The following is a 15,276-nucleotide window of genomic DNA, read 5'->3' as shown; positions in this document are numbered from 1 at the left end:
GCAACAGTGAAATGCAAGTTTAAAGGCTTGATCAAAATAATGAACGATTTCTAGGACAAGACTGAGGCACTGTTTTATGAGGCTGATTATAGGATACATGGACAGTATTTAGGCTTTTGCATCCCTTCTGCATTTTTACCATCCTTTTTTCCTTTCAAGTTTGGGTATCCACTCTGCTAGGTTAAGTTCTAGTGGACAAGCTAATTATATTTACAGCAAAGCTATGCACCAATCATCATCCATGTCGAGGCCCGATTCTCACATTGTCTCTTATGGTTATACTTAGTTGATATGAGGAATCTGTGTGTGAATAAATAAAAGGGAGACTCCTTTCCCTATGTCAATTCTTTAATAACTGCGTACAGGATGGAAAAGATGAGTTGAGAAGCCCAAAAGTGTAGGGCCACAGACGCAAAAACTGTTAACTGTGCAGAGTGATAATTTTATGAATGGAAAACTGAGCCTTAGAGCAGAGAGGTGACTTGTCCAGAATTATGCAGCTAACGCTGCAATAGAGTCCAGACTACCATCTATTTCTCTAGATTTTAAGTCCACCACACTATGCTACTTCCCACAAGTTGGACATATTTCCTTTTGACTATCTCAAAGAATGTAGAAGGTGGGTCCCCATCCAGGTTGGCAGGAAGTGGACTGTTCTTTTTCACAGAGATCCTTATCCCTACTAAAGGAACAGCCTTCTCTGTCTCTACCAGTGTGCTTTGTAATGAACCATACATCTTACAAGTGAGAAAAAGTTCACCGTGAGAAATGTAAGCCACTCAACTTTGATCTGTCCTGTCCACTGTGCCTCTCACGTAGCTTCAGAGCAAGGCTTCCCCCCATCCCAGAGCAAAGTCTTCCCCTACACTAGTCCTATTGGTCCTCCAGCTGCAGCTAAAGGGAGATGCTCTTACTGTTGGCTCCCATGCCATCGGGAATGGTGGTGGGAGTGAGGGCGTTGCGCTGCTGAGGGTTGATAAGCTGGCTCACGGAAGGCAGCTTGTTCATGCTGTTCATTTTGTTCAGAGGTGGGGAGCTGTTACCATAGGAAGACTGAGACTGCATCGAGGTCCTGGGAACACAAACACGGGAAGGATGGTGAGCACAGGACACTGAAGAGTGGGGACTAGTCATTTCCAACAGGTCTCATATTAAAACACAGCCTTAACTGTACACTTGCAAAAATATTCCTCCAGAACAATGACAGGAACTTATTTGTGTTTCTAGCTGAGAATCTCTCCTACCTTGGCAGGGATCACAAGGCTATCATCAAATCGTGTGTTTCCTACATGAGTAGAGGACAAAGCTGAATATCTTCCTAAAGCATCTCCTTTGTGAGAGGGGAAATCATTGCATCCTCTTTTCCACTCTATTGTTTTCTGCATCCCTTTCAATGTGAAAATCAATAAGGGAAAAGAACTGAGTGAAGACCCAAAGGCGTATGAAAGACATGGGGACGCCAAGCTAAATGGCAGCTGAGGCGTTTCACCTATAGCTTCCTAGGCCATTTGGGCATATGCAGAAAATAACCACAAAGCCAGTCAAACAGGGCATCTGGTAGCACAACCTGCCATCATGCAGAGGCCTCAACACGGAAGCATGCTTTCTCAGCTTAGCTGTTCATGGGCCATGAGGGAACCCATCGGAATGTCAACAGCCTCTCCACACAAGGGGAACCTGGGAGTCCAAACAACTGTTCTGTTAAGTTTCCACAAGTCTCTTGAGAGACAAAGAAAAAACAAAACAAAACAGTTTTCCATTCGGCGTTACTTCAATTTGGAAATTTACTAGAATTGGTTTGTCATATTAGGTATTATGTTATATACGACATTCCCTATTCAACTGCCATTGCTGACTTTTCTCTTGAATATAGAACTAGTGATATCTACTAGAATCGGGGAAGGATATAGAGTCAGAAAAACAACGTTTAAGTCTCCCTCCAGCATATGTTAGAAAGCTATAGGTTCCTGTGCAAGCCAGTAAATATCCCTCATCAGAAAATGAAAATATATAAAAACTAAAAATATACACACTTACTGCATGAGTTAGATGCTAGAGGTGGGAAAACTAATAAGAAATGGTCACATCTTGGAGAAGCTCATAGAGTAGTGGATACATGGGGATAACAATCCAACCTACCTTGTAGGGCTATGGTGAGAACCAAAAAAGATAAGGTGAGGAAGAACTGTATACACCGTCAGGCATTTACAGTGCGTCATTATTGTGACCAGAGAATGAAGATTGGGCTGAGCATGTAAAAGGGGAAAACCTCCCTGTTTACACTCCTCAAATAAAATGTATTATTTTGTTCCTATTTGTCTCCTTCCTGCTGCAGCCATATTGTTATTAGAGAAGAGAGGAAAAATGTTTCTTTGAGTTTTATTTGCTTGTGTGTGTGTATGTGTATCAGATTTAGAAGGCTCTGTAAATGAATACAAGTTCCAAACATACATGGTATAATAATGTTTGAAAAAATAACACGTGGCTCTAACACCTGAGTGCTACAGTCGTGCTAGGCTTGGACTTCAAAGCTGCCGCTCTGCATTCTCCATAATTACACAAAACAGGGAAGGCTCCATTCCATATCACTGAAGAGCCACAGCTAGAGGAATTCAAACAATATGCTATATTTGCATAAATGAACATGACAATGTGCAATTGACAATTCAGCTGCATTTTAGAATCACTGTCTTAAAGTAGGAGGGTATTGATTTCTCACTTTAGCCCTTCTCAAGAAGACAGGTTTAGATCCATGTTGTATAAATGGGTGTTTATATAATAAACTCTCCCAACTGTTAGATTCTTCAGGTTACCAAGTTCTCCGTTATCCATTTTCCAAATGAGTCTCACATCCCTGTGGAGGAGGACATGGGATGGCAGGGTAGGGATGGGCAGAAATGATTATGCCTGTTGTACAGATGGGTAAATATAAGACTCTAAGAAAAAATGTGCCCAAGTCACACATTGCTAAATGATGGGCTGAGAGGTCTCTTGGCTCCTATTCCAAGAGTTTTTCCTTTCATTCTGTGACACCTTCCCAGAAGTAAGACAGTGGAGTGCAATAGGTTACATCAAGAAGTGGCTAAAGTCGTGAGAGGAAATAGGTACAGGGAGCAAGGGATATAGTAAAGGGAGACCCAGCTATCCTCAAACCCACTCCATCCCTGTGTAGAAGCCTTGAATAAGAGTCAGCACATTTGAATACACTTAGGAACATCTGTAAGTCCATACCAAAGTGCAGGAACGTTCAGGGCAAGGTGACCAAGAGAAGCTTTGCCAGGTGCTTCTTTCTCTATCTTTGCCCACCACAAAGTAACAAAGATGCCAGGTTGCCCAGACTCCAGAGGCAGGTTGGTCCTCTGTGACCTAAATAAATGTCTACATATCTCTCCCATCCTCCCAAATCAGTCAAATGTACAGCAAGAGCTAATGGAAGCATTGCTTGAATCATTAATGCCCACCACTAGGAAAGTAAAAATGTATTTAAGAGCTATGAATTTTCCCTGGACCCTCAATTATAGTGAATGCCTTCTTCCAAATCCTGTTACAATTCCTTTCTCCTGTTTTTTGTGGTCTTTATTTTTGACCATTTTATTAGTTCATTTATTTTAAGCCACTTAAATTATTGTTGAGGAAGGTAGGTCACAAACCATAGACAAACAAAGAAGGAACATAAATTTTGGAGCCAATCGAAATATCAGAGTTCACATTCTCGATCTGACACAAGTCAATTAAGTGACTTTGGGTATTATACAGGTCTCTGGAGTCTCATTTACTTAATCTGTAGAACAGGCATTACACTCACTCCAGAAGACTTGTTATGAAGATTAAAGGAGATTATGTAAGTGCCCTGGACATTGTCCTACAATTTGTCCTAGAATTCCACCAAAGGATTCCTTCTTTGGCCTTAAATCTTCCATTGCCAGTGAAAAAGCAACTCTCTAGTGGAATTTGGCAATACATCAGGGTGAATCTATTTTACCAAACCACTTTTGCATGGCGGGATCCCAGAGGGGAAAGGGATATTGGGGGTAGAGCAAAACACCGTGGATATGGGGCAGGTCAGAAAAAGGGAAGACATGAACATGAGAAAAGGAATTGTTCCTCCTCGAAATTTTGCCCAGTACCTCCCCACATGTAACTTTTCTCTCTAGCTGAGGAATCTTGCTTCTAAAGACAAAAGGCAGCATTTATTCTCCAGCTAGATCAACTGTAATTATAAAATGTATGCATTTATATAAACATCACTATAAACACATTAAAAACTTCCATAAAAATAGGGTGAAAGGGAAAAAAAAAACTTCCGGAAGAAAAAACCAACATTAAAAAATTAAACATACTCACTAACACTTTAAGGAATTTGTGAATTCCTTAAAAGGGATTAGAAAGTTTTTAGATTAATTGAAAACGGTGCCAATGTAACAGGATCATCTGATTTTACTATTATACTTCTATCTAAAACATAAACATGTTTATTCTCAAGTATTTTTCTTGTTTTTCTTAAGTATTTTTCTAAGTGACTATATTAATTTTATTTAGAACGGTTGTTTTTGAAGTTTTTAAAAATTGTTATTCAAAGATCAGAACGTATTGTAATTTTTTTTTTAAAACCTATGCACAACAGGTTCCACTACAGATTTCTGGATATTTCCTAACACCAGTGTCACGGAAGCCAATTTATTTAATAAACTGGAATTTGATTTAAATTTCTTCTAGTGAACTTGGCAACTGAAGATATAACTCAAGGTTTATTCAGAGATGTGAACAAATGATGCTATAGTGCCTAGCTCTTTATGATGAAATTAAACATGCACACGGCTAAAATAAATTTTCAAGTTAACATGGGCATTGAAATTTATTTTTAGGACTGATGGCCTTGATACAGAGTATCTTAAATAAAAACACCAACTATGACAATAGTGTAGACAGAACCAAAGTGACCTATTCTTCTTGTTCTTTAGACTTACACGTGGTACTTCAAGCACTTAAATGAAAATATTCTAGCATTTAAGGAATTTAAAAAAGCAAAAGAGACAGAAAAGAAAAACTGCGAGATAAACCAAGATGCAAAAGTTTATTGAAAATTAAAATCACACATCCATAAAGCAACAGCCTCAATAACAAGAAATCATTGCTGTGGTGACAAAGAATAAAGAGCTGGTGACCTGGTGTGGGGAGCAGATTTTTTTTACTCTTTATACTATTATTTTAAAATATGATTTAAAATGGAAATAGATTCTCTAAAGTCTTTGAACCAAAAAAGAAAAATTATCTATTCTTCCTGTCTTTAATTTTTAGGCCAGGAGTGTTGATTTAAAAATGTGTCTGCTTGGACATCACTTAAATAAAGCATAAGTGTCCTGGACAAGGCAATTTGAACAGTGTCAGTGATATGGCTGATTTTACGGAGCTCCAATCAAAGGAGTTAATTATAGATTTGGTGAGAGGACTTTGAATTCCATTGTGGACATGGAAGAATGATATATGACTGCCTGAAAGAATATTACTGGGGTAGCTTTACCCTCCTCTTAAAATGACAAAAGAGGTTTACCTGCCTTGGGGTCCAAACACAAATTTTGGAGGGTTTCCAAAAGCAAGGGAGACTATCACATCAGATGCTGACATGGGGTGGCAGTGGCAGGTCCTGACACAGAATTAATGAACTTTCTACTACATATGAGGGGAGGATACCGATAATGCAAGTTCTCAAAAAGAAGAAAAAATCATTCCCCGCAGTGGCTACTCAGGGTAGTTATTACCTCTCTGCCCAGCAGTACATTTGACACCTTAGCTTGTTACTATTTGCAGTATCATTGCATGACCAGCATTAAAAGGGCCTGAGTCTCTCAGTCACCTACAGTTTACTTCTGCCCAGACAATAACAACTTTTTTTTCTCCTTTTCTTAAAAAGACATCTTAAGTTTGAGACCTGCTCAAAAGCTTCTTCATGAGTTTTAGAAACACAACAGAAGGTAACAGAAAAGGGTTCCAATAAACATCGTAATGCCCCTCTTCCCAACCTGAGCTCCTCCCTCCCAAGAAACAACACAAAAGCTCACAGACAGACACAGGGGTTCCTGATGGACCAATGCTAGATCTAAGGACACAGGATCTGCAGAAAATGTTCTTTCTTGTACAGTTTTGAGTCCCTTCAAAGATTTTCTTACTAGTGGCTGTGTGCCTTTGAGCAGTTGGGTCTCTGAGCCAAAGTGTCTTCAAGTCCTGGCTACGAGGGCTTGATACACACACACACAGACACACACACACACACACACACACACACACACACACACACACACACACACACACGGAAACACAACAAACACATAATGCTCAAAATACAGAGATGGGGCTCTATGGGTACACTGATCGGTTTGGGGGGCTGGAATGTCTAAAGAAGACGTCAGATTGCCTCGGGCTTTCTCTCCGGGGCTCCACAAGCTCATTCCTGAAGCAGGCTGAAAGGAGACTGCAGAGAGGAACCAGAGAAAAGAAAAGATGAAGGCTTAGGACTTCATATATTCACATCAACTGAATACAGAAACACATCCTTCTACCTTCATGATCATAGTATAGTCAGAACAGAATGCCACACGGCTATTTTTGTTCCTTCCTCTTTACCTTCCTTTAAGATTACTCAGAGATGACTTCCCAAGATTTTTATGAAGAAGAAATGGGAGAAGGCTATGGTAACTATCTAGAACTATTAGAATCACCTGTGGAACTTTAAAAAAATGCATTTTCCCGGATCCTTTCTGAGACCAGGCTGGGACCCAGGCATACACATACTTTTAAGAAGTTCCACAGGTTACTCAGTTGAGGACTACTGAGACAAGGTAGGTCAAGATGCTTAGTATGGTGCTTGGCATATTGGACTCAATTAATTGCAAAAAGGAATGCAGAGTCAAGAAGTAACTTCAATCTTTTGTAAAATGTCATCTGCCCAATTATGATACCTCATTACTGTTCCTGTCTAGCCTAACTCTGAAGTCTGAAGAAATATGATCTTATCAGTCTGGGGGCTGTGTCATCATGCCTTTGTAAAGAACTACTAATGAGCATTTTGCATGTGCCCAGATTGTGATGGATAAATATCCTAATCCTTTCAGTCACAAACTTGGCCTAGAAATGCACATATCAAACTCACCAAAACAACTTTTGCGTAATGAAGAAATCAATTATGACACAAGGATGCCAGGAACAAATCCTCTTATTTTCCTAAGGGTTGTGCAACCCTATGAACTGTTTGGGAATTACTGCCCAGATGGCTTTTGAATCACATTTGGTTACTCCTTGCAAAGGAACAAAGCAATTTTCACTTGGTCAGTGCTGAGATTTAGTAAGCCATCTCACCAGCAAGAATTGAGGTCATCTTAAAGAAGATGCCAGAATACAAATTAGTAGGGAAGCAATTTATTACCAACTAAAGAACAATGGCTTCGACTTCTTGTGTGGATATTACATCTTGGGGCTTCTCTTGGACCAAGGGTTGAATAAGACAACATGCAGAAATCATCTTTCACTTATGAAAAAAATGTCTGGACCAGAGAATTACACACTGAGACTAGAACTGAGACAAGTTCTGCAATGACACGTGAGAACTTAGAAAAGTGATTTAATCTATCTGAATTTAATTAATCTGAGGGTGTTTTTCTGCATTACCACTTCAGAGCTAATAAATCTCTGTCCTGACAACTTCCTAACATTTTCGTGAAGTTCTAAACTAACTGTGTAAACTGTAAAGGCTTGTGCAGTGCCATGACCTATAAGGTTGAACCACATGAAACTGCCCATATTTACCTTTTTTTTATCTATGAAACTAGCAATTTCAAACAAATATTCTGGAAGTGTGGAGAATTTCTAAGTCAGACTTAGAAATACGGTATTAGTCATATCTGTCAGTGAGAGAGAGAAAGATTTGTGTCTTCTGCTTTCTTCTACATTGATAATTCTGAAAATATTACTTGCTTCTTTCTCAGATACATGAATCTGAGGAAGAATTATCAACATTCTTGAAGAAAATCGTAGCCAGATGAGCTTAAAGAAATAGGACTTTACACTGAAACCACAAGGGTAAATACCAACTACCTGATACAGGGACAGAAAAATGGGAATGAATGCTTGCTTTGTGTTTTCTTATTATGACTTTCTTAACTAATGAAGCAGTCCAGAATATTGTAAAGAGCTATGTCTTCCAGATCTGATTCTAGTCTCAGATTTATTATGAACTGGCTATGAAATCACAGGTGTAGTTCATTGGGCCTCAGTTTCCCCAGCTCTAGCACAAAGGGGTTAGAACTATAGTCTTGAAGATCCTGTTCTGCTCCAATATTCTCTGACCTATATCATTGATACTAATAAGCCGCGATCATCAAGTGATCATAAAGGAGAAGGAAACACTAAGAGCTCCTCAGGATGTCATACATTTGTATTAAAATCAAAGTACATCTATTCTGTAGAAACTTAAAAATAATTCTCCAGAGTTGGGCTAAGTAAAATTTTAACAAAGTAATGCTGCTCTCAGATCAGATCTTACCCAAGAAGGAGGGTAAATTACAGAAGAAAAAAAATGAACAAGAGATAGTATTGGTCAAAAGTACACATGTCATAAAGATTGCTAAAATGGTCTCAAGTGGCTTCTGCAAAACTGTCTTAAGAGTTAATGTCCCTTGAAAATATGACGGTAAGGAGTCTGGTGGCAAGAATGGGTCCAATTTGTCCTCTCACTAGATTCTGGCTCCTATGAACATAACTCCCTATGTTTATTCCAATGTGAGCCATTCAACTAAAATCAAATTTCCTTATAAATGGAATAAAGCCTACTTACAGCTATAACAACTCGATTCACAAAAACTCGGTGTAAGATTTATCCTCCAGAAAGCCTATGATCATGAAGGTAATTGTGAAGGAATTTTTGAAAAAGGAAAACCATGCACAAATGAAAAGCAAGCAGCGAGAAAACATATAGTGAGGAACTAATAGAAGCAATTAAACTGAAAATATTTTATTGCTACCTCATACAGAGTGTATTCTCCTCCCACTAATTTTCACTCTACTATAAAGAAAAGCATAAAATTGATTCCTTACCAGCATAACATATTGGTACTAAGTTTTTGCAAAGGAAATCACAGGCTATCATAGGCATTTTCCAAGCTGATGTATTCTTTTCAAATGATTGCCAGGAATTAGATTTCCAGTTTTCTTTGTCTAATCATTCGTGCTCTTTCTTGAAGCTTTGTATAAAAATAAAAGAGCTGAAAACAACTGAGCTGAAGAATACAGCAACGGGAGAATTTATATAAATGTATATCAATCATTGGAGGGAGACCCATGTATATATAATGTAACAAAGACATAATTAGACCAAATGTCTATATTTTGCAAAGATTTCATTTTGCAGTCCGTTGTATTTCCATGCACAAGTTATCACAGCTGAAGTTAGCTCTTATACACTGTGAGACAAGCACTCAAAAACATGCAATGATACATATAAATGGACACCACAGGAAACTATGGGGCTACAAATTCCTCGCTAGCTATCTGTGACCACACATGCAAAAAAGTGAAAATATGTCTCTAAAATCTTTTGAGCTTCTTAAAATAATAATTTTAAGATATAGTTTCTTCTTTGATGAAATAGATTGTTTTATGGAATCTTAATTATAAATAAAACAATTTCCCTTTAGAGCAATGCAAGCCAATTAGGCTAGATAAGTTATAAGCCCTGGATAACTCATCATCCAGGGACATGGGACTATATATCCTTGTGTACTCCATGTAAAACAAACAAATGCACCTGCCCCCAACTGAAACAGATCATCTTGGCCTGTAAAGTCTCTAAAATTATGGCAAAACTCTTCCTTCTACTGTATAATCTAGACAGGTTGTTTAAAATTGTCCTATGAACTTACCTGATACCGGGAATAAACTTCCAGAGCTTTCTTAAGATTCAAAAGGTGTTCTGGTTAGGAATTCACCACCAAACCGTAAACTATAGGAAGGCGGGAACCTCAACTATCTCATCTCTATTTTTACTGCTTTCACGTAGCAGATCTTCGGTAAAAAGCTTATTACACGAGTCACGTCAACTATTCCAGTCTTAGCTGATGATGAACCATATTTGGTGTCTAGATGGGCATGTCTTTTTCGGCCAGAAGAAAGACAAGAGAAGCCTCTGTTAAAGGCTGCTGTTGCTTTGTTAGATACTGAAATGACACCTTAAAAGACTTCCTAAAATCTTTGAATACCTCTCTACTTTAGAATATATAGATTAGCTTCCAGATACTCCTATCAAAAAATACGAACCTCAAGAAGCCATGAAGGAGCCACTCTTTTATCTAGAAGAAGGATTGGCAAACTATAGTGAATGGGCCAAACCTGGCCCATAAACTAAGAATAGTTTTTACATTTTTACAAGGTAGGAAAAATTCAAAAGAAGAAGAATGTTTCATGACAAGTGAAAATTATATGAAATTCAAACTTCAGTGTCCGTAAAATAAAACTTTATTGTGACAGCTGCTCTCATTTGTTTACATATTGTCTGTGGTTTGCTGCTGTGCTTCTGAACTGGGGAGCTACAAGAGACCATATATATGGACCAGAAAGCCTAAGATATTTACTACTGGTGCTTTACAGAAAATAAAGTTTGCCAACCCCTGTGCTAGAGGGTCAGACCTTTCAAACCACACCATTTAATACTGACAGAACTTTTCCTGTTAAAAAAAGGCAGGAAATCACGGAGCAACTAGTTCAGCATGATCTGCTATGGAGTAGTTCTTCTGAGGTCATTTTGGCTAAGCCAAACACTTCCAGAGTGAACTGGTGACGATCTGAGAGTATGTCTTAATAGCATGACATGCATATCTTGGAGAAGGCATTTATCCCCTTTTGGTTTGTAAATGATGTTACAAGTCTATTTCTTTGATTCCTCTTGTATGAGTTTATAAGAACTAAATCAGTTTTGCACTTGAATGTTTTAATATATATTTCTATCTGATATCCTAAAGACTACATAGGATTGGCAATGGGAATTCTGTAACCTTGAATTCTAATTCTCCTTTGGAGTACCCTGTGTCCCCAAGGAACCGCCTGATTCAAATTTCCAGTCAGCCTTACTCTAAAACCTTATAATTATGATTTGCAAACTTTTGCGCCAGAAGTGAATGGTGAGATCTCTTCCAGGCAAAAAAGGTCTTAAATGCTCAAAGAGCCTGAAGTCCTTTAAAGAGAGAGCACACTTATTTTCTATTCCCCTGCTGCCCACCCCATACCTCATAGTCAGTAGGTATGGGCTCAGAGGATGCCTCCTGACTATCAGAAATACAGTCCAACCTTCTCACCTACATTTATTTTGATTTAAAAAAGAAAAACAATCTCTTTTTATTACACTTTCCATAGGTATCTCTCTAGAGTAGCTAATAATATATGAGAAAAGATCCACTATTTATTGCTCATTTACATTTCTATTGTAAAAGACAATCTTTGACTTAGGCAAGATGGTTTTGGTTTTATTTTATTTTTTTTTTGCCTGAAGAATAAAGTCAAATGCTTGAATTACTAAAATGAGCCCCAAATGTCTATATTTTACATCTATCTACAGAGACTCTGGCAATACTTCCAGTACAGACACAATAGTTTTTAAGCTAACAAGTGATTATTCTTAACCACAGAAGGGTAAGTATAAGTGGAGTCCTGATTCACCAACTTCTCTTCCTTTTACAAGAGCTATTTTATTCTGGTTAGTCATAAAACAATTAACATAATCAAAGATACAAGAATCTAGGTAAAACTTAACATGTAAATAGGTTGTATGTATATTCTAATATGGTTGCAAAATCTGACCTCATTGATGTAAACATGTATCGCTGGAAGAAGACCTAGAATGGGGATGTTAAAACACGGCAATATGATGCCACTTTGCCCTTCTGCATCTAGATGTTTGCCAAATGAGCACGCACTGGGACTCTGAATCCTCAACACAGCACTCAAGTCACTTATAGTAAAACCTATGTGCTGTCTCTATAACAGTTTTCCCAAAAGTGGATTGTGTGCGCCCCAGGAGAGGGACAAGATAATCTATCGAGACGAGGAAGACAACATGTTTTTAAACAGACACATTATTACTAGAATAGAGTGTGTACTCAAAGTTCTACTATTGATAGACGTGTTTGGATCAGAGGCATAGAGAAGAGAACTAATTCTGTTAGTGTGAGTCTTTTTTGTAATTCACTTGAAATGGTTTGTATTCAATTGCAAAATGTAGGTGGAACTTCTCAAAGGGAAGGTTATAAGAAACCCAGAAGATTGTTGAAGTGAAAAAAGGTGCCCCACACCAGCCCATCTGAACCTACCATATTCTGCTCACAACCTCATCTTTTACATCACCCGACAATCACCCTGTTGCTGATCTGAATAAACAGTCGTCTTACTCACGTCTCCTAAAAGGACACAGGGACACACTCACTGTTTCTGAAGTAAATGCTGGTGTTGCTGTTGTTGCTGCTGCCTGTATGTTTCAATCGTGTGCTGAGGAAGGTACTGCATGAGTTCCAGGGATTCTTTGATCTTCAGCAGCATTTCGTAAGTCTCACGACCCCTCACCTATGTCAAAGAGCAGAAGAAAAGTGAAGAAAAAACGAAGAGCTGTAGAACTATCAGAAGTACAGTCAATGCTCATTATTTGTGGATTCTGCATGGACGAATTCGCCTACTTGTTAACATTTATTTGTAACAGGAAAAACAACACTGGCAGGCTTTGCAGTCATTCACAGGCATGCGCAGAGTGATGAAAAGCTGATTCAACCATTGTGCAAGTTCCCAGCTGAGGGGGAAGAAGGCGATGCTCTGCCTTTTTGTTTCAGATCTCATGCTGGAAACAGATGTCCTTCTCTAGTCTAGGTAGGGCCACGTTTTTCACTTTTTGTGGGTGATTTTTCCATTTAAAATAGTTCCCAAGGGCAGCTGCCATGCTATCTCATGTTCCTAAGTGCAAGAAGGCTGTGACGTGCCTTATGGAGAGAATATGTGTTAGATAAGCTTAGGTCAGCCATGAGTTATAGTGCTATGGGCAGTGAGTTCAATGTTAATGAATCAACAGCATATATTAAATAAGAAACACACATGAAACAAGGTAATGCATTGATCGGTTACTAAAAACATGACCAGAGGCTCACAGGAACCTAATCCTGAATTTTCTCTAGGAGCAATGATTCAGTATTTGCTAGTACAGTGTTCACAGTGACTTTATAAAGCATAAGTACCACAAATAACTAGAATTAACTGTAATTACCTCTAGAAGGACACATGTTTTCAGCAGAGGTAAAATGTGCTTCCTTCTTTAAGAGAGTCTCTTAAAAGCTTTAAAAAGTCTGAGCAGCTATTTACAATAGCCAGGACATGGAAGCAACCTAAGTGTCCATCGACAGAGGAATGGATAAAGAAGATGTGGCACATATATACAATGTAATATTACTCAGCCATAAAAAGAAACGAAATTGAGTTATCTGTAGTGAGGTGGATGGACCTAGAGCCTGTCATACAGAGTGAAGTAAGTCAGAAAGAGAAAAACAAATACCGTATGCTAACACATATATATGGAATCTAAAAAAAAAAAAAAAAAAAGATGATCATGAAGAACCTAGGGGCAAGACGGGAATAAAGATGCAGACCTACTAGAGAATGGACTTGAGGACACGGGGAGGGGGAAGGGTAAGCTGGGACAAAGTGAGATAGTGGCATGGACATATGTACACTACCAAATGTAAAATAGATAGCTAGTGGGAAGCAGCTGCATAGCACAGGGAGATCAGCTCAGTGCTTTGTGACCAGCTAGAAGGGTGGGATGCAGGGGTGGGAGGGAGGGAGATGCAACAGGGAAGAGATATGGGAACATATGTATATGTATAACTGATTCACTTTGTTATAGAGCAGAAACTAACACACCATTGTAAAGCAATTATACTCCAATAAAAATGTTAAAAAAAAAAAAAGTCTGAGCAGGACCAGGACTAGAGACAGGCAAGTGGAGAACAAAGGGCACTTGCCTGACCCCGAGAGTGAGTGTCTGTTTACCCTGTGCACCCTAGCACATCACCTGTCCCCTCCCTGAGCATGGAAGGCAGAGTTTGTCAGAATTCAGAAATGGAAAGATTTTCTTTACCTTTTGTTGGGTTAACTCCTACTAATCTCAGCTCTGGGATCATGCTCTTTGAGAAGTTTTTCCTGACCTGTCTTTTAGGCTGATTCTTCCATCCTTCCTATGTGCTCCCACAGTGTCATGCCTAGCTTTGCTGAAGCATTGATTTCATTGCATTATGCCTATTTGTCTCCTCACTAGAAGGCAAGGTCTTGGAAGGTAAGAATTGTACCCTACTGATCTCTAAGTGCTCAGGGTCTCGCATTACTGCCACTCAACAAATACCAACCAAATTCATGGTAAATTAAGAGTTTTTTTTTTCTTTACACATTTCAGTTTGGCTAATTCGTCACTAAAAATAAGACGTAACAGAATACAGGGTATCTCCTCCATTAGTACAAACTGAAATTTCATGAAAAAAAACAGCTCTTCCAGTGGTTTCTATCTCATCAGCTGAAAACATATTAGGTCTTTCAGAATATCTAGTATAGCAGGAAAATGTTTAACTTAGAGTTCACACGTCAGTTTCCATATGTAGCCTGAGAAACAAGACACTGAGAATCTTAGCTAACTCACTGTCTAATTATTCTGCCAGCAAGCAGTCTAATTCCCTTACCTGACCTTCAGGGCCCGAAGAAGGAAGGGCAGCAAGCACGGCACACCCAAACCTGTGGCTTAGTTTTAATCCCAGTCAGATCTCCTGGCCTAGCTTGTCTGTATCGCAAGTCAGTGTAGATGGCATCAAGAGATATACTGGTTACCCAAACTCTGCTGCCACTCTAGATAGCAAAGACCTAAGGTAATAAGAATTCGATGAACTACAACCATAGCCTAAAAAGGGGCACCTTGGTGACCTTGAGAGGGCTTATATTCCTTGTAGGAATGAAAAATGCTCCTACACAATAACTAGGCCAAGTCTCTGGCCATTCCCATATAATTGAGGATTCTGCCTGGCTTGGCTTTCTTTATAGCACTCCCTAAAAGAAATCCCAGGCAATTCATTATGTATTATCAACTTAGTGAATGCCTTCTGACAAAATTTTAGTCCTAAATTGGTATGACCATGCTGTCTAAAATCATGTTATCACTCTTAAATAATGAAGTACAAATTAATTTTAAATATTTGCATAAGAAGAATTTTA

The 15,276-nt window shown here is 38.7% G+C and overlaps 1 protein-coding gene across 5 annotated transcripts in view; it reads right to left on the bottom strand.

The window, feature by feature from the left end:
- The window catches only part of TP63 (tumor protein p63), a 220,281-nt gene that overhangs the window by 6,092 nt on the left and 198,913 nt on the right, over positions 1–15,276 (bottom strand). For 4 of the 5 annotated variants that reach the window (XM_068545458.1, XM_068545459.1, XM_068545460.1 and 1 more), the window contains 2 exons: positions 12,464–12,600; positions 915–1,072 (listed from right to left, as the gene is read on the bottom strand). In XM_068545458.1, the coding sequence (XP_068401559.1) occupies positions 915–1,072; positions 12,464–12,600 (295 nt within the window). Of the gene's footprint in view, positions 1–914; positions 1,073–6,354; positions 6,470–12,463; positions 12,601–15,276 lie in introns of those variants that run through there. The other variant, XM_068545461.1, reaches the window with a different exon arrangement.

The sequence above is a fragment of the Eschrichtius robustus genome, chromosome 6 (assembly GCF_028021215.1).
Source record: "Eschrichtius robustus isolate mEscRob2 chromosome 6, mEscRob2.pri, whole genome shotgun sequence".
Lineage (NCBI taxonomy): Eukaryota > Metazoa > Chordata > Mammalia > Artiodactyla > Eschrichtiidae > Eschrichtius > Eschrichtius robustus.
This window is presented reverse-complemented; position numbering and strand designations above follow the sequence as displayed.